At 38.7% G+C, this 17,228-nt stretch overlaps 1 protein-coding gene across 1 annotated transcript; it reads left to right on the forward strand.

Annotated features, from left to right (window-relative positions):
* The first annotated feature begins 330 nt into the window (after positions 1 to 330).
* Positions 331 to 1,783, forward strand: LOC145628019 (uncharacterized). Its single transcript, XM_081680351.1, has 3 exons — positions 331 to 593; positions 753 to 1,247; positions 1,480 to 1,783. Exons 1-3 carry the CDS (start codon positions 331 to 333, stop codon positions 1,781 to 1,783), a joined length of 1,062 nt encoding a protein of 353 aa, XP_081536477.1.
* The last annotated feature ends 15,445 nt before the right edge of the window (positions 1,784 to 17,228 follow it).

Raw genomic sequence — 17,228 nt, forward strand, 5'->3', positions numbered from 1 at the left:
ATCAAAGCCAAGTTGCGATTTAGCAAGGTAAAGGTGAAAGATCGTGCTCAAAATCTCTTCTTTTTATTTTTGTTCAGCATAAAGATTGAATCTTTCTGCCTTTTTTTTTGCTGTTCTTCCCTTCTTCCATCTCTCAAAGGTTGAATCTTTACATTGAAAATGTCGAAGATTTCTATGGCTGATATGTAACACCCTCTATATCTTCATCCTGGAGATGGGCAGCATTCGGTCTCTGTTGAGAAACTGATTGGTGAAAGCAACTATAGAGAATGGAGAAGATCGATGGAGATTAACCTAGCATCCAAGAGGAAACTAAGATTTGTCACAGGGATGGCGAAGAAAGATAACTCTGATGAGACCAAAGCTGATCAATGGGACACATGTAACAGCATGGTTATAGCTTGGCTAACCTGCAACATGACTGACTCCATTAAAAGATCAGTGATGTTCCTAAGCACAGCTGCTGAGATCTTGAAGCAACTAGAGACAAGATTTCTTCAGACAAATGGTGCAAGGAAATACAAGCTGAACAAGGAGGTTTATGAGATTCAGCAAAATGGTGAGTCTATCAGTGATTACTACACCAGAATCAGGTCATTGTGGGGTGAGATTGAAGGTTTAAACACGTTGCCTCCCATCACCACCATAACACCTGAAATCAGTGCATTCATAAGAGCATTGAATGTATAATTGGAGGAACAACATCTTTTTCAATTTCTGAATGGTCTGGACAACTCTTATGTTGCTCAAAGGAGTCAGATTCTGATGCAATCTCCTCTGCCAAGTGTGGAGACATCCTGTGCAACCTTGCAGCAGGAAGAATCTCAAAGGAAAACCCTTGGTGAAGTCAAGGGTGAGGGGGAGCCTGCTGTCTTCAACAGCAGAGGTCAAGAACCTCGTGGACCTGGTAGATTTAACAACAGAGAAAGAGATCAGGAACATCATGGAGAATGGTGCTCAGTTTGTGGAAGGAAAACTCACTTTGAAGACCAGTGCTGGAAGGTGATTGGGTATCCAAAATGGCACCATATTTATAAGAAGCAGCAGGGAAAAGGAGAGTCTGGAGCCAAAGGGAAATGGAGCAAGCAAAAGACAGGAAAGTATGCTGGGAATGTGCAAAGTGCAGAAGAACCTATCTCTATCACTGCACATCAACTCGAACAGCTGCTAAAACTTGTTCCCTCAAGCTCAAATAACAACAAAGCTGGATATGACACTGAAGATGAAATTGATGTGAGCTTTTGCAGGTATGATTACTTGCTATAATGTTGTTAATACTGAAAATGAATGGATAATTGATTCAGGGGCAACACACCATATGATTTGTGATGATAAACTCTTGACCACTTGCACACCTGTAATTGGAAAGGCTAAAATAAATCTGCCAACAGGGAATACAACAGTCATAACATGTAAAGGTGATGTTGTGTTAAAAAATGGGCTGAAACTATTGAATGTGTTGTGTGTGCCTGAATTCAGACATAATTTTATGTCTGTGGGAAGATTGATGAAAGATAACAATTGTGAAGTGAAATTTTACTCTGAAATGTGCACTATTCAGGACTGTGCAACTCGGAAAGTAAGAGCAGTAGGTAGAGTTGCTGGAGGACTGTTCTATCTGGAAGATGCTGGGAAGAATAAGCAGCAGAAGAAAGGAAAAGATGGAAAGAAGTTGCAGGGAGATGTAATGAAGCTAGAATGTAATAAAACTAGCATAGAAATGTGCAATTTGTGGCACAGTAGGTTAGGACATGCTCCTATGAGCAAAATTGCTGAAATTTGATGTGTATCTAACTCTAAATTTGCTGATGATGTTATGTGTTTGGTTTGCCCTATGGCTAAATTTACAAAGTTGCCTTATTTTGCTAGTGAATCTCATGCTCAGAACTTGTTTGAATTGATTCACATTGATATTTGGGGCCCATACAGGGTGAAAACAAAAGGAAATTATAGATATTTCCTAACCATAGTTGATGATTGCTCTAGAGCTACCTGGGTACAGTTGTTGAAACTAAAGTCAGAAGCTTATAGTGCCATAAGAAAATTCATACAGTTTGCAAAAAATCAATTTCAAGCCTCTGTAAAAATAGTGAGATCTGATAATGCCTTGAATTCAAGGATAGTAAATGCAGGAATTATTTCAGTGATCTTGGAGCAATAAATCAAACATCTTGTGTGGATAGACCACAACAAAATGGAAGGGTTGAAAGAAAGCATAGAAACATCCTAGAGATGGCTAGAGCCCTGAGATTTCAAGCAGGATTACCTCTCCATTTTTGGGGACTGTGTATTGACAACTACATACATAATCAACAAAATCCCAAATAGGATTGATAAAAAACAATCACCTTATGAGAAATTGTTTGTCAAGAAACCAGACTATTCTCATATGAAGGTATTTGGTTGCTTAGCTGTAGCCTATAACCCAGCTCTGAACAAAGACAAGTTTGCTGCAAGAGGTGTTCCTTGTGTGTTTCTGGGTTATGCTCACAACCAGAAAGGGTACAAGCTTATGAACCTCACAAATCAACAAGTGTTTGTGTCAAGGGATGTTAAGTTCCATGAGAAAATATTTCCCTACAATAAGAAGTCCACAACTCAGAAATACTTTGTTCCTGCACATGTTCAGTTCCCATCAGATGTCCTAACTGGTGATGAAGAAGAGAATGAGGAATCTGAGAATGAGAATGCAAAAATTCAGGGGGAGCAGGATAATCAACATGAGAATGATGCAGAAAACTTGGACAGATCAGACTTAGAAGAGAATGATGACCTTGATCATAATGTAGAGCAGAATGTAATGAGTGATCATGATGATCATCAGCCAGTTCAAGAAATTGAGCCACCTCTTGTGCAAATTGATCTGAGAAGATCAACTAGAGAAAGGAGAGCATCATCTTGGACTGCAGAGTATGATATGGGAAAAAAACAAGCTCATGCCACTTGTGTCTCTAGCTCAATTCCAGCTATAATAGAGCCACAATTTGCAGCCTTCTTGAGTCAGGTTATCACCCAATTTGACCCTACTCACTTCAAGGAAGCTATGAAGGAAGAAAAATGGGTAATAACTATGAATGAAGAAATCACAGCCCTTGAGAAGAATGGAACTTGGGAAATCACTAACCTGCCAGCAGGAAAAAAGGCCATTGGCTGTAAATGGCTATACAAAACCAAGTTCAACCCAGATTGCACTATAGAAAGGCACAAAGCAAGTGTGGTAGTCCTAGGGTGCAGACATAGATATGGAATCGATTATGAAGAAACTTTTGCCCCCGTGGCAAAAATGACAACAGTAAGATCACTCTTAGCTGTTGCTACCATTGAAAACTGGGTGTTATGGAAAGTGGATGTGAAGAATTCTTTCTTACATGGAGATTTGGAGGAGGATGTATACATGAGCATGCCAACTGGATACACTGGGTGGAATAGCAGAATTCAGGTCAACACTCAAGGAGATGCGATAGGCACTAAAACTCCAAAAGTGTGTAAACTCAACAAGTCCCTATATGGCTTAAAACAAGATCCAAGACAGTGGTTTTCGAAATTATCTACTGCTCTCAAACAATTTGGATTCACTCAATCTAAGGCTGATTACTCTTTATTCACCAAAGAGCATAATCAGTCATTTGTTGTTGTATTGGTGTATGTGGATGATCTGCTCTTAGCAGGAAATGACCAGTCTCTCCTCACTGAAGTGAAACAATATATGGCTTCCCAATTTCATATGAAAGACTTGGGAAACATCAGATACTTCTTGGGGTTGGAAGTTGATAAGTCATAGCAAGGCATATTCTTATCACAGAAGAAATACACCCTTGATCTCATCAAAGAGTTTTGTATGCAAAAGGCAAAGCCTGTAAAAATACCAATGGACCCTCACGTGAAACTGATAGTTGAGAATGGGGTTCCCTTGCCTAGTGTGACAGAATATCAAAGGCTGATAGGCAAATTAATATACTTGGGGCTGACAAGGCCTGATATCACCTATGATGTGAACAGTCTAAGTCAGTTCATGCAACAACCTACATCAGTGCACATGTAGGCAGCCAAAAGAATCCTCAGATATTTGAAGCTAGCTCCTGGCCAAGGGATATTATTAGCCTCATCCTCTATAGCAGTCTTAACTGCATATGCAGAAGAGTAATTGGGGTGGATGCCCATTACCAGGAGGTCAACCACAGGATACTGCATTCTGCTAGGTGCCTCACCAGTATCTTGGAAATCCAAAAAGCAACATGTTGTTGCAAAATCATCAGCAGAGGCAGAGTATAGAGTCATGGCTCTAACAACTTGTGAAGTCACCTGGTTAACACAGTTGCTCAAAGACCTGGGAATGAAGAAGATAGGGGCTGCACTCTTAAAGGTGGACAACAAAGCAGCCTTGTCCATAGCATCTAACCCAGTCCAACATGAAAGAACCAAACATGTTGAAATGGACTGCCACTTTGTTCGAGACAAAGTCCTTGTTGGGGATATAATACCAGAATATATTCCATCAGCACACCAGCCAGCAGATATCCTGACAAAGCCTATGACAATCTTGCAGAAATAGCAGCTTTTTTCCAAACTAGGAATTAGATCACACTATTCCTAGTTTGAGGGGGAGTAATGAAGATTAGTGCCTAATTATATAGTATGAGTTGTTGTCCTAGTAGTGTATTAGCTGTATTTTTTCTTGTAATGCTCTTTGTCATGCAGTACAGCTTGATATGCTGAGTCACTAGATCAGATCATTCTAGGGATTGATTCCTAGGAGTATATATATGTACAAAGGGTGTAAACAATGGGGTAATAATATTCTCTCAATTATTGAGCCGCCATAAGCTTTCTTCCTCAATTCTCTTGCTAGTTGCTTCCAATATCAAGACATATTTGCCTTCACTTCTCCATATTTCTCAAACTTCAACACATTAGGCTCCACCGTGACAGAAACTCCAGCTGGGTGGCGAACACGAGCCACGTAAACTCCTGGTGAACCAACGTTCTTCAGAGTCCTACTGACAATGACTGTATCATTTAGATTGTTGATCATAATTGAAGGGTAGTTTATGTAACACCCTAATAATTCTCTCTTAAAACCTGTAAATACCCTGAACAAAATCCAAGAGAATTATTGGCGTGCTACCGCCACGTGTTCAAACGTTAAGGCTTAGCTTTATCAGAAAATAGCAGCGGAAAAACTAACTCAGTTATAAATAAGTTTCAAAACCAATAACCAAAACCAAATTAAATGATACAAGCTGGAACCATTAAGGCCCTTATTCAAAACCCAACAAAAGTAGTAAATAAATAAAACTAGAGTTTAAATAAATTCAAACTTATGAAAAGAAATAAACTGCGAACAATAACCAACTCTCCACTCAAAATCCCACAACCCTGATGCGAATGCTGCATGTGTAAGAACCTGTGGTTAATCTGCTCCCCAATATTACAAGTGTAAAAATTGGATCGTTACAGGGTCATTGAAAGGCGAAGGCCATGACCAAAGAAAGACACACAAAGCACGCAATCAGCAAAGCTGAGTGCATACAAGCTGCAAAATAAATTAAGAAATACCTAACATGCTAATAATAATCAAGCATAAGCATCATTAAATTATAGACTCGGCACATGACTCAACCATCAAATTTATTAAGACTTCACTAGTTAATATTAACTAACTTATTTATTTATTTCATTGGATTTAGCAATAGACAAGGTTGTCCAACCCATGTCCCATTTGGAACATCAATAAAAGAAAAACCCCATGCCTCATTTCGGAAACATTAATAAACATCCAACGACCACGGGCGCGACTCCGTGACTGTAGTTAGTATGAGATCTCACCTAACTCCTAGTTTTAAAAAATATTTGAAATAGGAGACTCGTAGATCAGACGGCCTCGATAAAAGTACACGGCTAATATATACCCCGTGTACACCAACCCCTGATTGTCATTACTCCAGAAGTGCACCAATCCAGAGTTTTATTGCTCATCCATCTTGCACTTTTTGTGATTTACAGGTTTAGACTTGGTGATGACTCATATGCATAACAATACAAACATTTTAAACACAATTCAATCAAACAAGACACGTTTCCAATTTCAATTCTTGATTTATTAGTGACAAACAACACTTATTATTTATTCCTTTACTACCTCGGTGTATAAACATCTTGAGTGCATAAGGCACCCCAAAACCTTAACCTCATCTTATAAGACTTGAATTCTTCCTTTACTCATCCTGTTTGCATAATCATGAATGAGTAATAAATTATTCTTTACACCAATTGCATACCTTTGCCCCTAAGCGCACCTTGCATAATTAGAGCACAAATAACACTTGCAATATAAAATAGTGCACATCATATGAAATTCACAATGTATAACCAAACAATCTAACTCAGTCATCCCTATACATGATACTAAGTTCTCGATCCATCCTTGTAGGGAATAATTTCAAGCCTTTAAAATCGCACTAGCTTGAACCCCACTGTGATCATACACTAAAGTACGGTGGCGTCCAAAAGGGAAGAAGATAGAGTAAAAGAGTCGCCAACAAGTTTTTAAGGAACTTGTAAACCATCACGAGGTGAAGGTTACACCCCTTAACGATCCAAGAGATCGTCAACTCCATAAGGTCATGAACCAAATAAGGGTTCGGGGATGATGGTACAAATCCAACCTAAAAGAGATTGAACCTGCCCTAATAATAGGCCTCTACTTTATTCTGCTCGTATTCATGTGCGCTTTCTGATTAACATACAATCAATAGGATTAACCCTAAACCTGTTTAATCTATGTTGGTTGAATTTAATGCACAAATAAATCTATTATTGGCGATCACTTGAATTATAATCACAATAACCCTAACAAGATTATTAATTATCTTATTAAGCGTGATTGCAAATACCAATTCCCTTTAACATTCAATAAAAGGTGATCAAGCAATAACAATATAAAATAATGTATCAAGCAACATAATAAATAATCATGATAATAATAATAATCATCATAAAAATAATAATAATCATAAATTATAATTATAATCATGTTAAAGCATAGCAAGATCCTAGGCATGATACTAACAAAAATAATAACAAACCCTAGCATGTCACTAAGCAATAAAAATCAAATCTGTAGCCTAACATGATACTAAAATGAATAAATATTAGGAAGAGAATAAAAGGCATCATAGCAATCATATTTAATATTAAAATTACCCTAGACATGATACTAGGAATCAAAATAACAATCTAAGCATGATGTCTATATCATAATATTAATCAAATCAATTAAAGTACTTACTTGGATGCCTCGTACCTCTTTCTAATTAGAAAATACACGCGTTAGTAACTTCAAGGAAAAATAATAATCAACAATTAAATTAAATAATTAAAAGAGAGATTTGGGACCAAACCCTCAGAAATTAAAACCTTTCACGTCTAGGGCGAAGGCAACTTCGAATATGGTTAGGTGTATCAAGATCTTGTGAATGCGGAATTTTGTATGAAAAAGTAAAAGTTTAGAAAAGAAAAGAATGCTAAAGAATGAATGAAAGCTTGATGAATGAAGAGAATTGGTGAATGCTAATTAAAACTAATTGTTGATGAGAATTCGTGAATATTGGTGAATGAAAACAGAGTTTTTAATACGATATTTATAGAGAAAATCAGCCAAAAAAGATAATTTAACAAAACAGAGTCTGAAGATCACAAAAACACGTTGGCGCCAACCCTGGCTAGTTGGCGCCAGCACCAGTGGCTAGCGCCAGGCGCCAATGGCTAGCGTCTGGCGCCAAGGCCTGGGGTTGGACGCCAAAGTGGTTTTCAACGCGTCTTTGAAAATCTGATAAATTTACCGTACTGGAAGATAAAATAATATAATTCCAATCGAAAATGCTATTTGATCTTGATTAAAACTCTGAAGAGTCCTAATTGAATTAGGAATGAAAAGAACCTTCTAGAAGATTCTAGAAGACTAAAACCATTCCTAATTGCATTAGGAATGATAAATCATATTAGGCCCTCCCCTAGATCATTGGGCCGTACATAAAGCTCAAATCGGACCCAGTTTAGTAAATTGGCCATAATTTCCTCAATATTCATCGGAATTGGGCTTATAATATATCGTTGGAAAGGTCTCTGCAAGCCCCATCCAACTACACCACTATTGGACCCATATCATGGACCAACCAAACTGTATTGGCTATTTTCTTAAAATAAAGTTTTCAAAAACAGGGAGAAGAGAAAAGAAATAAAACTTTCCGCAACACTAGACCTTTCCACACTTTCGTTTCATTCGATTATGATTCGACGTGAAAGGCACTCATCACCGGGTTTGGTTTTGGGGAGACACAAATGGGTGTCTACAGAAGCCCCCACTTTGACTGAGTTTGGAGAAACGCAAGTTTCGAAAACGAAAGCCAAAGTATCAATAGGGACGGAGAATGATTCAGAACGTTCTGCGATCCTAAATCAATCTTGTAACGCCGATACCTGCAAAACTAGAATTAGTTAAACAGATAAAAGAGTTAAGAAACGCGTATCTTGCACCGTCGAGCACACGTCTCTGAAAGTAACCGATTGTTGCTGCTTTACTGTTTTGATGACCTCCTGCAAGCTAGAGAATGTCATCCCGCTTGAAAACCGCTACGCCCGTAACCGCTTCCAAATTAGAAGATTGCTTCGCCTGAAACTATCCTCCTCCGCTTTGATAATATTCCACGTCCAAGGGAATACTATCGAAGATTGCTTCTGTTGAAACAATCCTCAGTTGTTTGTGACAACTCTCCACAATCTAGGGAATGCCACTTTGCTGTTTCGATGTTCACTCGTCTCTGAACAAAGAGCTTCTTTTTGATATGTTCACGCGCCTCTGAACAAAAGAGCTTCTTTTTGATATGATCTTCTAAATGATGTGTCCACGCGTCTCTGAACGAAGAGCTTGATAATAGGATGCCCACGCGTCTCTGAGCAAAAGAACTTGTAGGAAATGTCCACGCGTCTCTGAACAAAAGAGCTTGAAAATAGGGAATGTCCACGCGTCTCTGAACAAAAGAGCTTGAAAATAGGGAATGTCCACGCGTCTCTGAACAAAAGAGCTTGAAAAGGATTGTCCACGCGTCTCTGAACAAAAGAGCTTGATTGATATGCCCACGCGTCTCTGGAGCAAAAGAGCTTGAAGATAGGAAATGTCCACGCGTCTCTGAACAAAAGAGCTTTGATGAAATGTCCACGCGTCTCTGAACAAAAGAGCTTGAATGAAATGTCCACGCGTCTCTGAACAAAAGAGCTTGAATGAAATGTCCACGCGTCTCTGAACAAAAGAGCTTGAATGAAATGTCCACGCGTCTCTGAACAAAAGAGCTTGATGAAATGTCCACGCGTCTCTGAACAAAAGAGCTTGAATGAAATGTCCACGCGTCTCTGAACAAAAGAGCTTGAATGAAATGTCCACGCGTCTCTGAACAAAAGAGCTTCGGTGCTTGAATGTTTGTTGCGATAATGTTCTGAAGAAAAATTTCCGAAGACCAACGTTTGTCGATCTCTAAAGCTCGCCTGAACTTTGCTTTCGCTAAAACCAGTATGTCGGTGTCTCCGTGATTAGGCGCTTTAAGCTAAGTGAGACGATCTTTCATCAGGTCGATCACTTATTGCAATTGTAATCAAACTGACTACTTAATCATGTCAAATTGCTTATAGGGGCTAACTGGCGCACCAAGGAGCCCAAAATTGTTGTACGAAGTCGAAATCACCTTTCTGAGAGGCTTCGAGCTCTGTTGTTGTTGAGATATTTCTGGCGCCAAGAATTGATTCTGTCGCCGAACGCTGTGATAGGGTCTTCCCTGTTCTGCTGCACCTGTATTTATTTTTTACTATAGAACTTTGCCAATTTCTTTAATTATCTTAGGGTTGACCTAAGGCTTAACATTGCTTGACTCATTGACTTAACACGACTCAAGGCATAAACTTGACTCGATGTGATTGACTCGAGGTTGACTCAAATCGAAGTGAAATGACATGTGTGACTCAAATCAAAGTGATATGACACGACATGACTCAATGTGTACATGACTCGTGTGTGCATTGTAATGTGATCGTGCGACTCGAAAATGCAGAAAAGCAAAAATTTTCCGTCATATTTGTGGAGGGTACCGACTTTCTCCCGAAAAAGAAAGACGCGAAGAAAGAATCGAAGTTTTGAAGGTGCATGTTGAATGAGCTTAGTCAAATGTTGTTCGATAGTATCTCCCAAGGTGCAAGGATTAATCCATCCTAGGCTATCTCAACTGTTGACTCAATGATGAAAGCATTTGGGTAACTTAGGCATGGAGGCTAAGCACTTCATACTTCGTGATGCAATGACAATTATGAGTGATGTTGACGAAGCATGCTTCAGCGTTAAGATTTCATGACAAAGGGTTCCTAAGGGAAATATATTTGGTCATGTATGCGTGATGTGTGTGATAGTGACACTAAAGTTAGGCCGCAAAAGCTAAGTGTGTGGAAAAACATATTGTTAGAAGAGCCAAATAATGGTGACTCTTAGGCTAGGTAAGCTAATAATATAGGGATCAAGCCCCCAAGTCTAACTCTAAATGAAAATGGATGAGCATAGGGAATTCCTTGATATGATCATGGTGCAAGTGTGTGAATGTGAATATGAATGCATGTTTATTACGGTCGCACCTCGATGTGAGGTTGCCTACGTATCCGTTAGGAATCAGGCCGAACGTAGCTCTAGCCGAACCTCGCACAAGTGTGTATACCTCAAAAAGGTCTTTCTAAGGGTTTTAACGTGGTTAGGCTAAAGGTTTGAAGAAGAAGGGGATAAAGGCTCAAGACCCTAGACAAAGCCCCCAAGGTGTGTAACCTTGCTTCTGAATCTTTGTATGTTCATGCTTGAGTTTCTACTGTTTTTTAGCTCTCTTTTGTTTTAGCATTTATTTCATTTTTATAAGTGTGGGAAATCCCGATCATGCGGTCTATCACTCACTTGGCATTCATGTTTCTCAGGCACGGTACCGAGCACTCGATAAGAGACGCAATCTGAGACGTGTTCATATCAAAGACATTGGAACACTTGCCCTTTTGTACACTTTTATTTATTTTTTTCTTATGCTTATTTTTGCTATTTATTTTGATCTTTTGAAATCACTCAAGCTTTTTAGAATTGCATAAGTTACACGCCATCCCATCCCAAGGTTAGGTAGATGTAGGTTGAAAAAAAGAAGGGTCTATCGTTAGACGAGGCTCAAAGTGGTTTATGAAGAAAGGATTGTATAATTGAAGGGCGAAAGGAGATATGATGTGGCTACAAGGGTTGCCTTAAATCATTGGTATACCTTGTGTTCAATTCGACACGGATTTTTTTTTTTTTTGCAATATAATGAAATGATCATATACAAGGAAATAAATGCTCATTTTATTAAAAAAGAAAAAGGAAAAAATCCTATAAAATTAATCTAAAAGAAAATAAAAGGTGCCTATGCTAGACTTATTGGGGAAAGCAGAAAATGAAAAAGAAATAGAAAAAAGAGGTCATGAAATCTTGTCGTTGAAGCTCGCCTCTTGTCTTGTGTCATTTCCTTTATCATCACTCGTTCTTCTTGTTAACTGGAGGTATGGGAAGCTTGTTATTATCAATCAAATATTGGATAGCCTCCTTTAGCTTCCAACAGCTTTCAGTAGTATGACCCCTACCTTGGTGGTACTTGCAGTGTTCGTCTGAATTCCAACTAGGCGATCTTTTCTTAAGTGGGGGATCTTTAGTAGGTCCAATGGGAGTAATGATTCCCTTGGCATGGAGTCGATTGAAAGCATCATCGTAGTTAGTTCCAATAGGGGTAAATTCCCTTTTCGGTTGCTTTCGACTACCCATGGCTAGGATCTCACTAAGGTCAAAAGTACCAACACTATTGCTAGAGTAGGTGTTTTCGGAAGAAGAAGGATAGTCGTTCTTCTTCCCTTTACAGCCACTGTTACCATTGTTACTAATCTTGGCCTTCTTGTCGCGCGGAGGAACATGAAGGAGATTTGAATCAATGAAGTCTTGAACACGATCCTTGAGGGCGAGACACTTTTCAGTAGTGTGACCGCGACCTTTATGGAATCGACAATAGGAATTTGGATCCCAATTAGAAAAACGTTTTTCAGATGGAGGGTCTTGACTGGGACCAATGGAGTGAATAAGACCTTGATCGTGAAGACAGTCAAAAGCTTCATTGTAAGTCATTCCTATTGGTGTGTATTCTTCAATGGTCCGTTTTGCTTTTGGCTTAGGAGCATTAAGTTCTTCATTAAGCTCTTGGCGAGAATTTTGTTCGATGGCCATCACTCGATTTGATAATCCTTCTACCACATTCAAGAGCATGACAATGACATCTTGCAGTTTTCGAATTTCCTGTTTTAGACTTGACGAGTCTTCCTTGGTATTATCTAAGAAAAGACTTTCATCCTCCTCAATTATGGCCACTTCATCGAGAGAGGTCATATAAGCTATCTCGATCATAGGCTCTCCTACAGGTGTGATAAGAAGTGATGGATCAAAGGATGCTTGGTCATCTTCGATGGCTAGAATCTCGGAAGTTTCATTGTCATCGATCAGATCTTGAATGGCTTCTTTGAGTTTCCAACACTCCTCGGTGTCGTGACCCTTTCCTTGGTGATATTTACAATGCTTATTAGGATCCCACTTAGGTGGCCTGGCTTCTGGAACCGGATCTTTGATGGGCCCTATGGGCATGACTAGTCCTTTGTGATGTAGCTTCTCGAAAGCCGTTTCATAACTCATGCCAAGTGGAGTGAACACCCTTTTTTATCTTTGGATTCGTGGTTTAGAGGTGTTTGTAGCATGTACCTCATTAGAGGAAGAAGAAGGATGGTCGCTCTTCTTTCCTCTCGCACTATTATCTTTCAGAAGGTCATCTTCAATGTCAATGCCTATATTATAGACAGCTTTGAAAGTATTCAAGTTGTGTTGGTACTTTAAGTGCTTTGAATACTTCCCTTGGAGATTCTTGATAAACATCCTCACAGATTCTTTTTCGGTAGGAGCCTTGACCATGTTAGCAGAAGTTTCCCTCCATTTATTGAAGAAAGAAATGAACCCTTCGTTTTCCTTTTGTTTTAACATCTCAAGTTGTCTGTGGTCTGTCTCGTCTTGGATGTTGCACTTATATCTATCTATGAAAGCGTTTGTTATCGACTCCCAAGAAGAGGTTTTTTCTTTCTCGAGAGAAAAGAACCATTGTTGACAAACGGTTTCGAGAGATAGTGGGAACAGAGAGGGGAAAACCTTCTTATCGATACCCTTAATGCTCATTATAGTTTCAAAAGCTCTTAGATGGAAGTAAGGGTTATCTGTTGCCTTGAATTTAGGGATGTCAGTGGCGTTGAACTTATGCGGAAGAAGTTCCTTGTCCAGCGAGACCCCTTGTGAACTCATGCCCTGAAATTTATAGTCACTAGATAGCTTGCTTAGACTCTCTTGCATGAGATCCATCTGTTGTTGCTTCACGGGATCATCGACCTTAAGTGTGAGGAGCTTCAGTGTTTCAGTCATGGTAACCAATTGGTTCCTAAGATCATTGACTTCTTCTTGAGTTGCCATTATCTTCTTAGCCTTCCTCTTTTGACGAATCGGTTTATCGAAAAGTGAAACTTGAACAAAGAGGTTGTCCTTGATTAATCACCCTTCTCTCCTCGACCAAGTACTGTGGAAAAGGAAATTGGGGATATTTATTGTTAATTATTTGATTCAAGCTCTATTCAACATGTAATGGAAGGAGGAAGTGAAGAAAGATGGTATAGAATGTGAAAGAAGAATGATGGAGGTGGAGGGATATAAAGAATTAGGAATAGAATGTACCCCCCAACTTAAAATGACAGAAAGACTTATGCATGAACCTAAGACATGGCCATAGTGACATGTGTACTCAAAGCGTGTGCTAAGACTAGTGAGTGTAGATGGTGCGTTAAGACTCGTGTCATGACCATGTGGCTAGACTATGTGACCAAGACTCGATTAATAACTCGACAAGGTGTTATTTACAGCGGAAATTAACCGAATTAATTAGCAAACTGGTTAATTAGACCTTAGGTGATGACACGACCAATAATCCGAACTGTCGGCCAAGCGACAGAACTGGCGTCACACTGTGGTGATTGGCGCCAGACAATTAAGTAAATGTCTGGCGCTACACACTACAATGTGGCGCTACAGCTCAGACTTTGGCGCCAATATTGGAGCTTCGGTATTATTAGTCAACTGGGGTATGCCTAAAGTCGTACTAGGTCAATTTCGATTAAAAAGAAACTTTATTGACTCAAATTAATTAATTAATTAATTAATTAGGCAAAGTTCTTTAAGTCATTAATTTTAATCTCAACACAAATCAACAAACGGTTAAGAGGAACATAGAATATATACGCACAACAAATAATGCACAGTTAGTCAAGTAGGCACAATGTGATGCAATGAGTTCGCAACCTAACCATGGCTCTAGTTCTCTAAAGTTCGGGATATGGTTTAGTCAAATAGGGTCCATGGTTAATTGTCCAGATGCACCGCGTAGAAGCCTAACCGTGAAGGGTTAACACGTGTGGATAGGACACCGCGAGTTTTTTAGAAAAAACTCACTTCCATGGTTTGGTGAATTCAACATCTCAGATGTACCCTTTGTTGCCAGGAGCGTTCAATCGGGTAGATAGAGCATGTGAGAAAAAATTCAATCAGGAAGCAGGATCGAGCAAACAATACGAAAAACCGGTCGAAATTAGAACGCATATTTCTGGCTCGGTAATGGGGGAAATTGGCGCCAGCAAACAGAGACTGGCGCCAACTTTTAACTGTAGCGCCTGGCGCCAATACAGGCGTCTGGCGCTACAGCTAAAAATTTAGCGCCAAGCTCTGGCCCCTGACGTTACTTCCCACATGCCTCAGCAGCTTTCCGTGCTCAATAAAATCATCCAGTTTTACGCGGTGTTATTTCAGTCCTAGTTGTGAAAGACATTTCTCAAATTTCCTATGTGTAAAATCCTTATGTTTTTTACTCATTACGGATGGTCTTTCCAATGAGAACCTTTTTATGCATATGACAATAATGTTAATCAAAATTACGCACATGAAATACTTAGAACTTTTCGAGTCTCATCCGCTCATTCTAAATCATTGCCGAAAAAAAAACAGGAATTAAAATAGAAATCCTCCCCAGCGGAGTCGCCAAAAACTGTAGGGAATAATTTCAAGCCTTTAAAATCGCACTAGCTTGAACCCCACTGTGATCATACACTAAAGTACGGTGGCGTCCAAAAGGGAAGAAGATAGAGCAAAAGAGTCGCCAACAAGTTTTTAAGGAACTTGTAAACCATCACGAGGTGAAGGTTACACCCCTTAACGATCCAAGAGATCGTCAACTCCATAAGGTCATGAACCAAATAAGGGTTCGGGGATGATGGTACAAATCCAACCTAAAAGAGATTGAACCTGCCCTAATAATAGGCCTCTACTTTATTCTGCTCGTATTCATGTGCGCTTTCTGATTAACATACAATCAATAGGATTAACCCTAAACCTGTTTAATCTATGTTGGTTGAATTTAATGCACAAATAAATCTATTATTGGCGATCACTTGAATTATAATCACAATAACCCTAACAAGATTATTAATTATCTTATTAAGCGTGATTGCAAATACCAATTCCCTTTAACATTCAATAAAAGGTGATCAAGCAATAACAATATAAAATAATGTATCAAGCAACATAATAAATAATCATGATAATAATAATAATCATCATAAAAATAATAATAATCATAAATTATAATTATAATCATGTTAAAGCATAGCAAGATCCTAGGCATGATACTAACAAAAATAATAACAAACCCTAGCATGTCACTAAGCAATAAAAATCAAATCTTTAGCCTAACATGATACTAAAATGAATAAATATTAGGAAGAGAATAAAAGGCATCATAGCAATCATATTTAATATTAAAATTACCCTAGACATGATACTAGGAATCAAAATAACAATCTAAGCATGATGTCTATATCATAATATTAATCAAATCAATTAAAGTACTTACTTGGATGCCTCGTACCTCTTTCTAATTAGAAAATACACGCGTTAGTAACTTCAAGGAAAAATAATAATCAACAATTAAATTAAATAATTAAAAGAGAGATTTGGGACCAAACCCTCAGAAATTAAAACCTTTCACGTCTAGGGCGAAGGCAACTTCGAATATGGTTAGGTGTATCAAGATCTTGTGAATGCGGAATTTTGTATGAAAAAGTAAAAGTTTAGAAAAGAAAAGAATGCTAAAGAATGAATGAAAGCTTGATGAATGAAGAGAATTGGTGAATGCTAATTAAAACTAATTGTTGATGAGAATTCGTGAATATTGGTGAATGAAAACAGAGTTTTTAATACGATATTTATAGAGAAAATCAGCCAAAAAAGATAATTTAACAAAACAGAGTCTGAAGATCACAAAAACACGTTGGCGCCAACCCTGGCTAGTTGGCGCCAGCACCAGTGGCTAGCGCCAGGCGCCAATGGCTAGCGTCTGGCGCCAAGGCCTGGGGTTGGACGCCAAAGTGGTTTTCAACGCGTCTTTGAAAATCTGATAAATTTACCGTACTGGAAGATAAAATAATATAATTCCAATCGAAAATGCTATTTGATCTTGATTAAAACTCTGAAGAGTCCTAATTGAATTAGGAATGAAAAGAACCTTCTAGAAGATTCTAGAAGACTAAAACCATTCCTAATTGCATTAGGAATGATAAATCATATTAGGCCCTCCCCTAGATCATTGGGCCGTACATAAAGCTCAAATCGGACCCAGTTTAGTAAATTGGCCATAATTTCCTCAATATTCATCGGAATTGGGCTTATAATATATCGTTGGAAAGGTCTCTGCAAGCCCCATCCAACTACACCACTATTGGACCCATATCATGGACCAACCAAACTGGATTGGCTATTTTCTTAAAATAAAGTTTTCAAAAACAGGGAGAAGAGAAAAGAAATAAAACTTTCCGCAACACTAGACCTTTCCACACTTTCGTTTCATTCGATTATGATTCGACGTGAAAGGCACTCATCACCGGGTTTGGTTTTGGGGAGACACAAATGGGTGTCTACAGTCCTTAAACATGCACCTACAAGCAAGGTTTCGTAACTTGTACGTTCCTTGAATAAACGAATTGGTATGCCACTTTACTATCGAGAA

This window comes from Chenopodium album, chromosome 4 (genome assembly GCF_948465745.1).
Source record: "Chenopodium album chromosome 4, dcCheAlbu1.1, whole genome shotgun sequence".
Lineage (NCBI taxonomy): Eukaryota > Viridiplantae > Streptophyta > Magnoliopsida > Caryophyllales > Amaranthaceae > Chenopodium > Chenopodium album.

Excerpts from the sequence above, each read along its gene's own strand:
- LOC145628019 (XM_081680351.1), top strand. The coding sequence starts at position 331 with ATGGCGAAGAAAGATAACTCTGATGAGACCAAAGCTGATCAATGGGAC. Across the intron at positions 594-752 it reads GATTACTACACCAGAATCAG|GAGTCAGATTCTGATGCAAT; the intron begins GTCATTGTGGGG and ends TGTTGCTCAAAG. Across the intron at positions 1,248-1,479 it reads ATTGATGTGAGCTTTTGCAG|ACATAATTTTATGTCTGTGG; the intron begins GTATGATTACTT and ends GCCTGAATTCAG.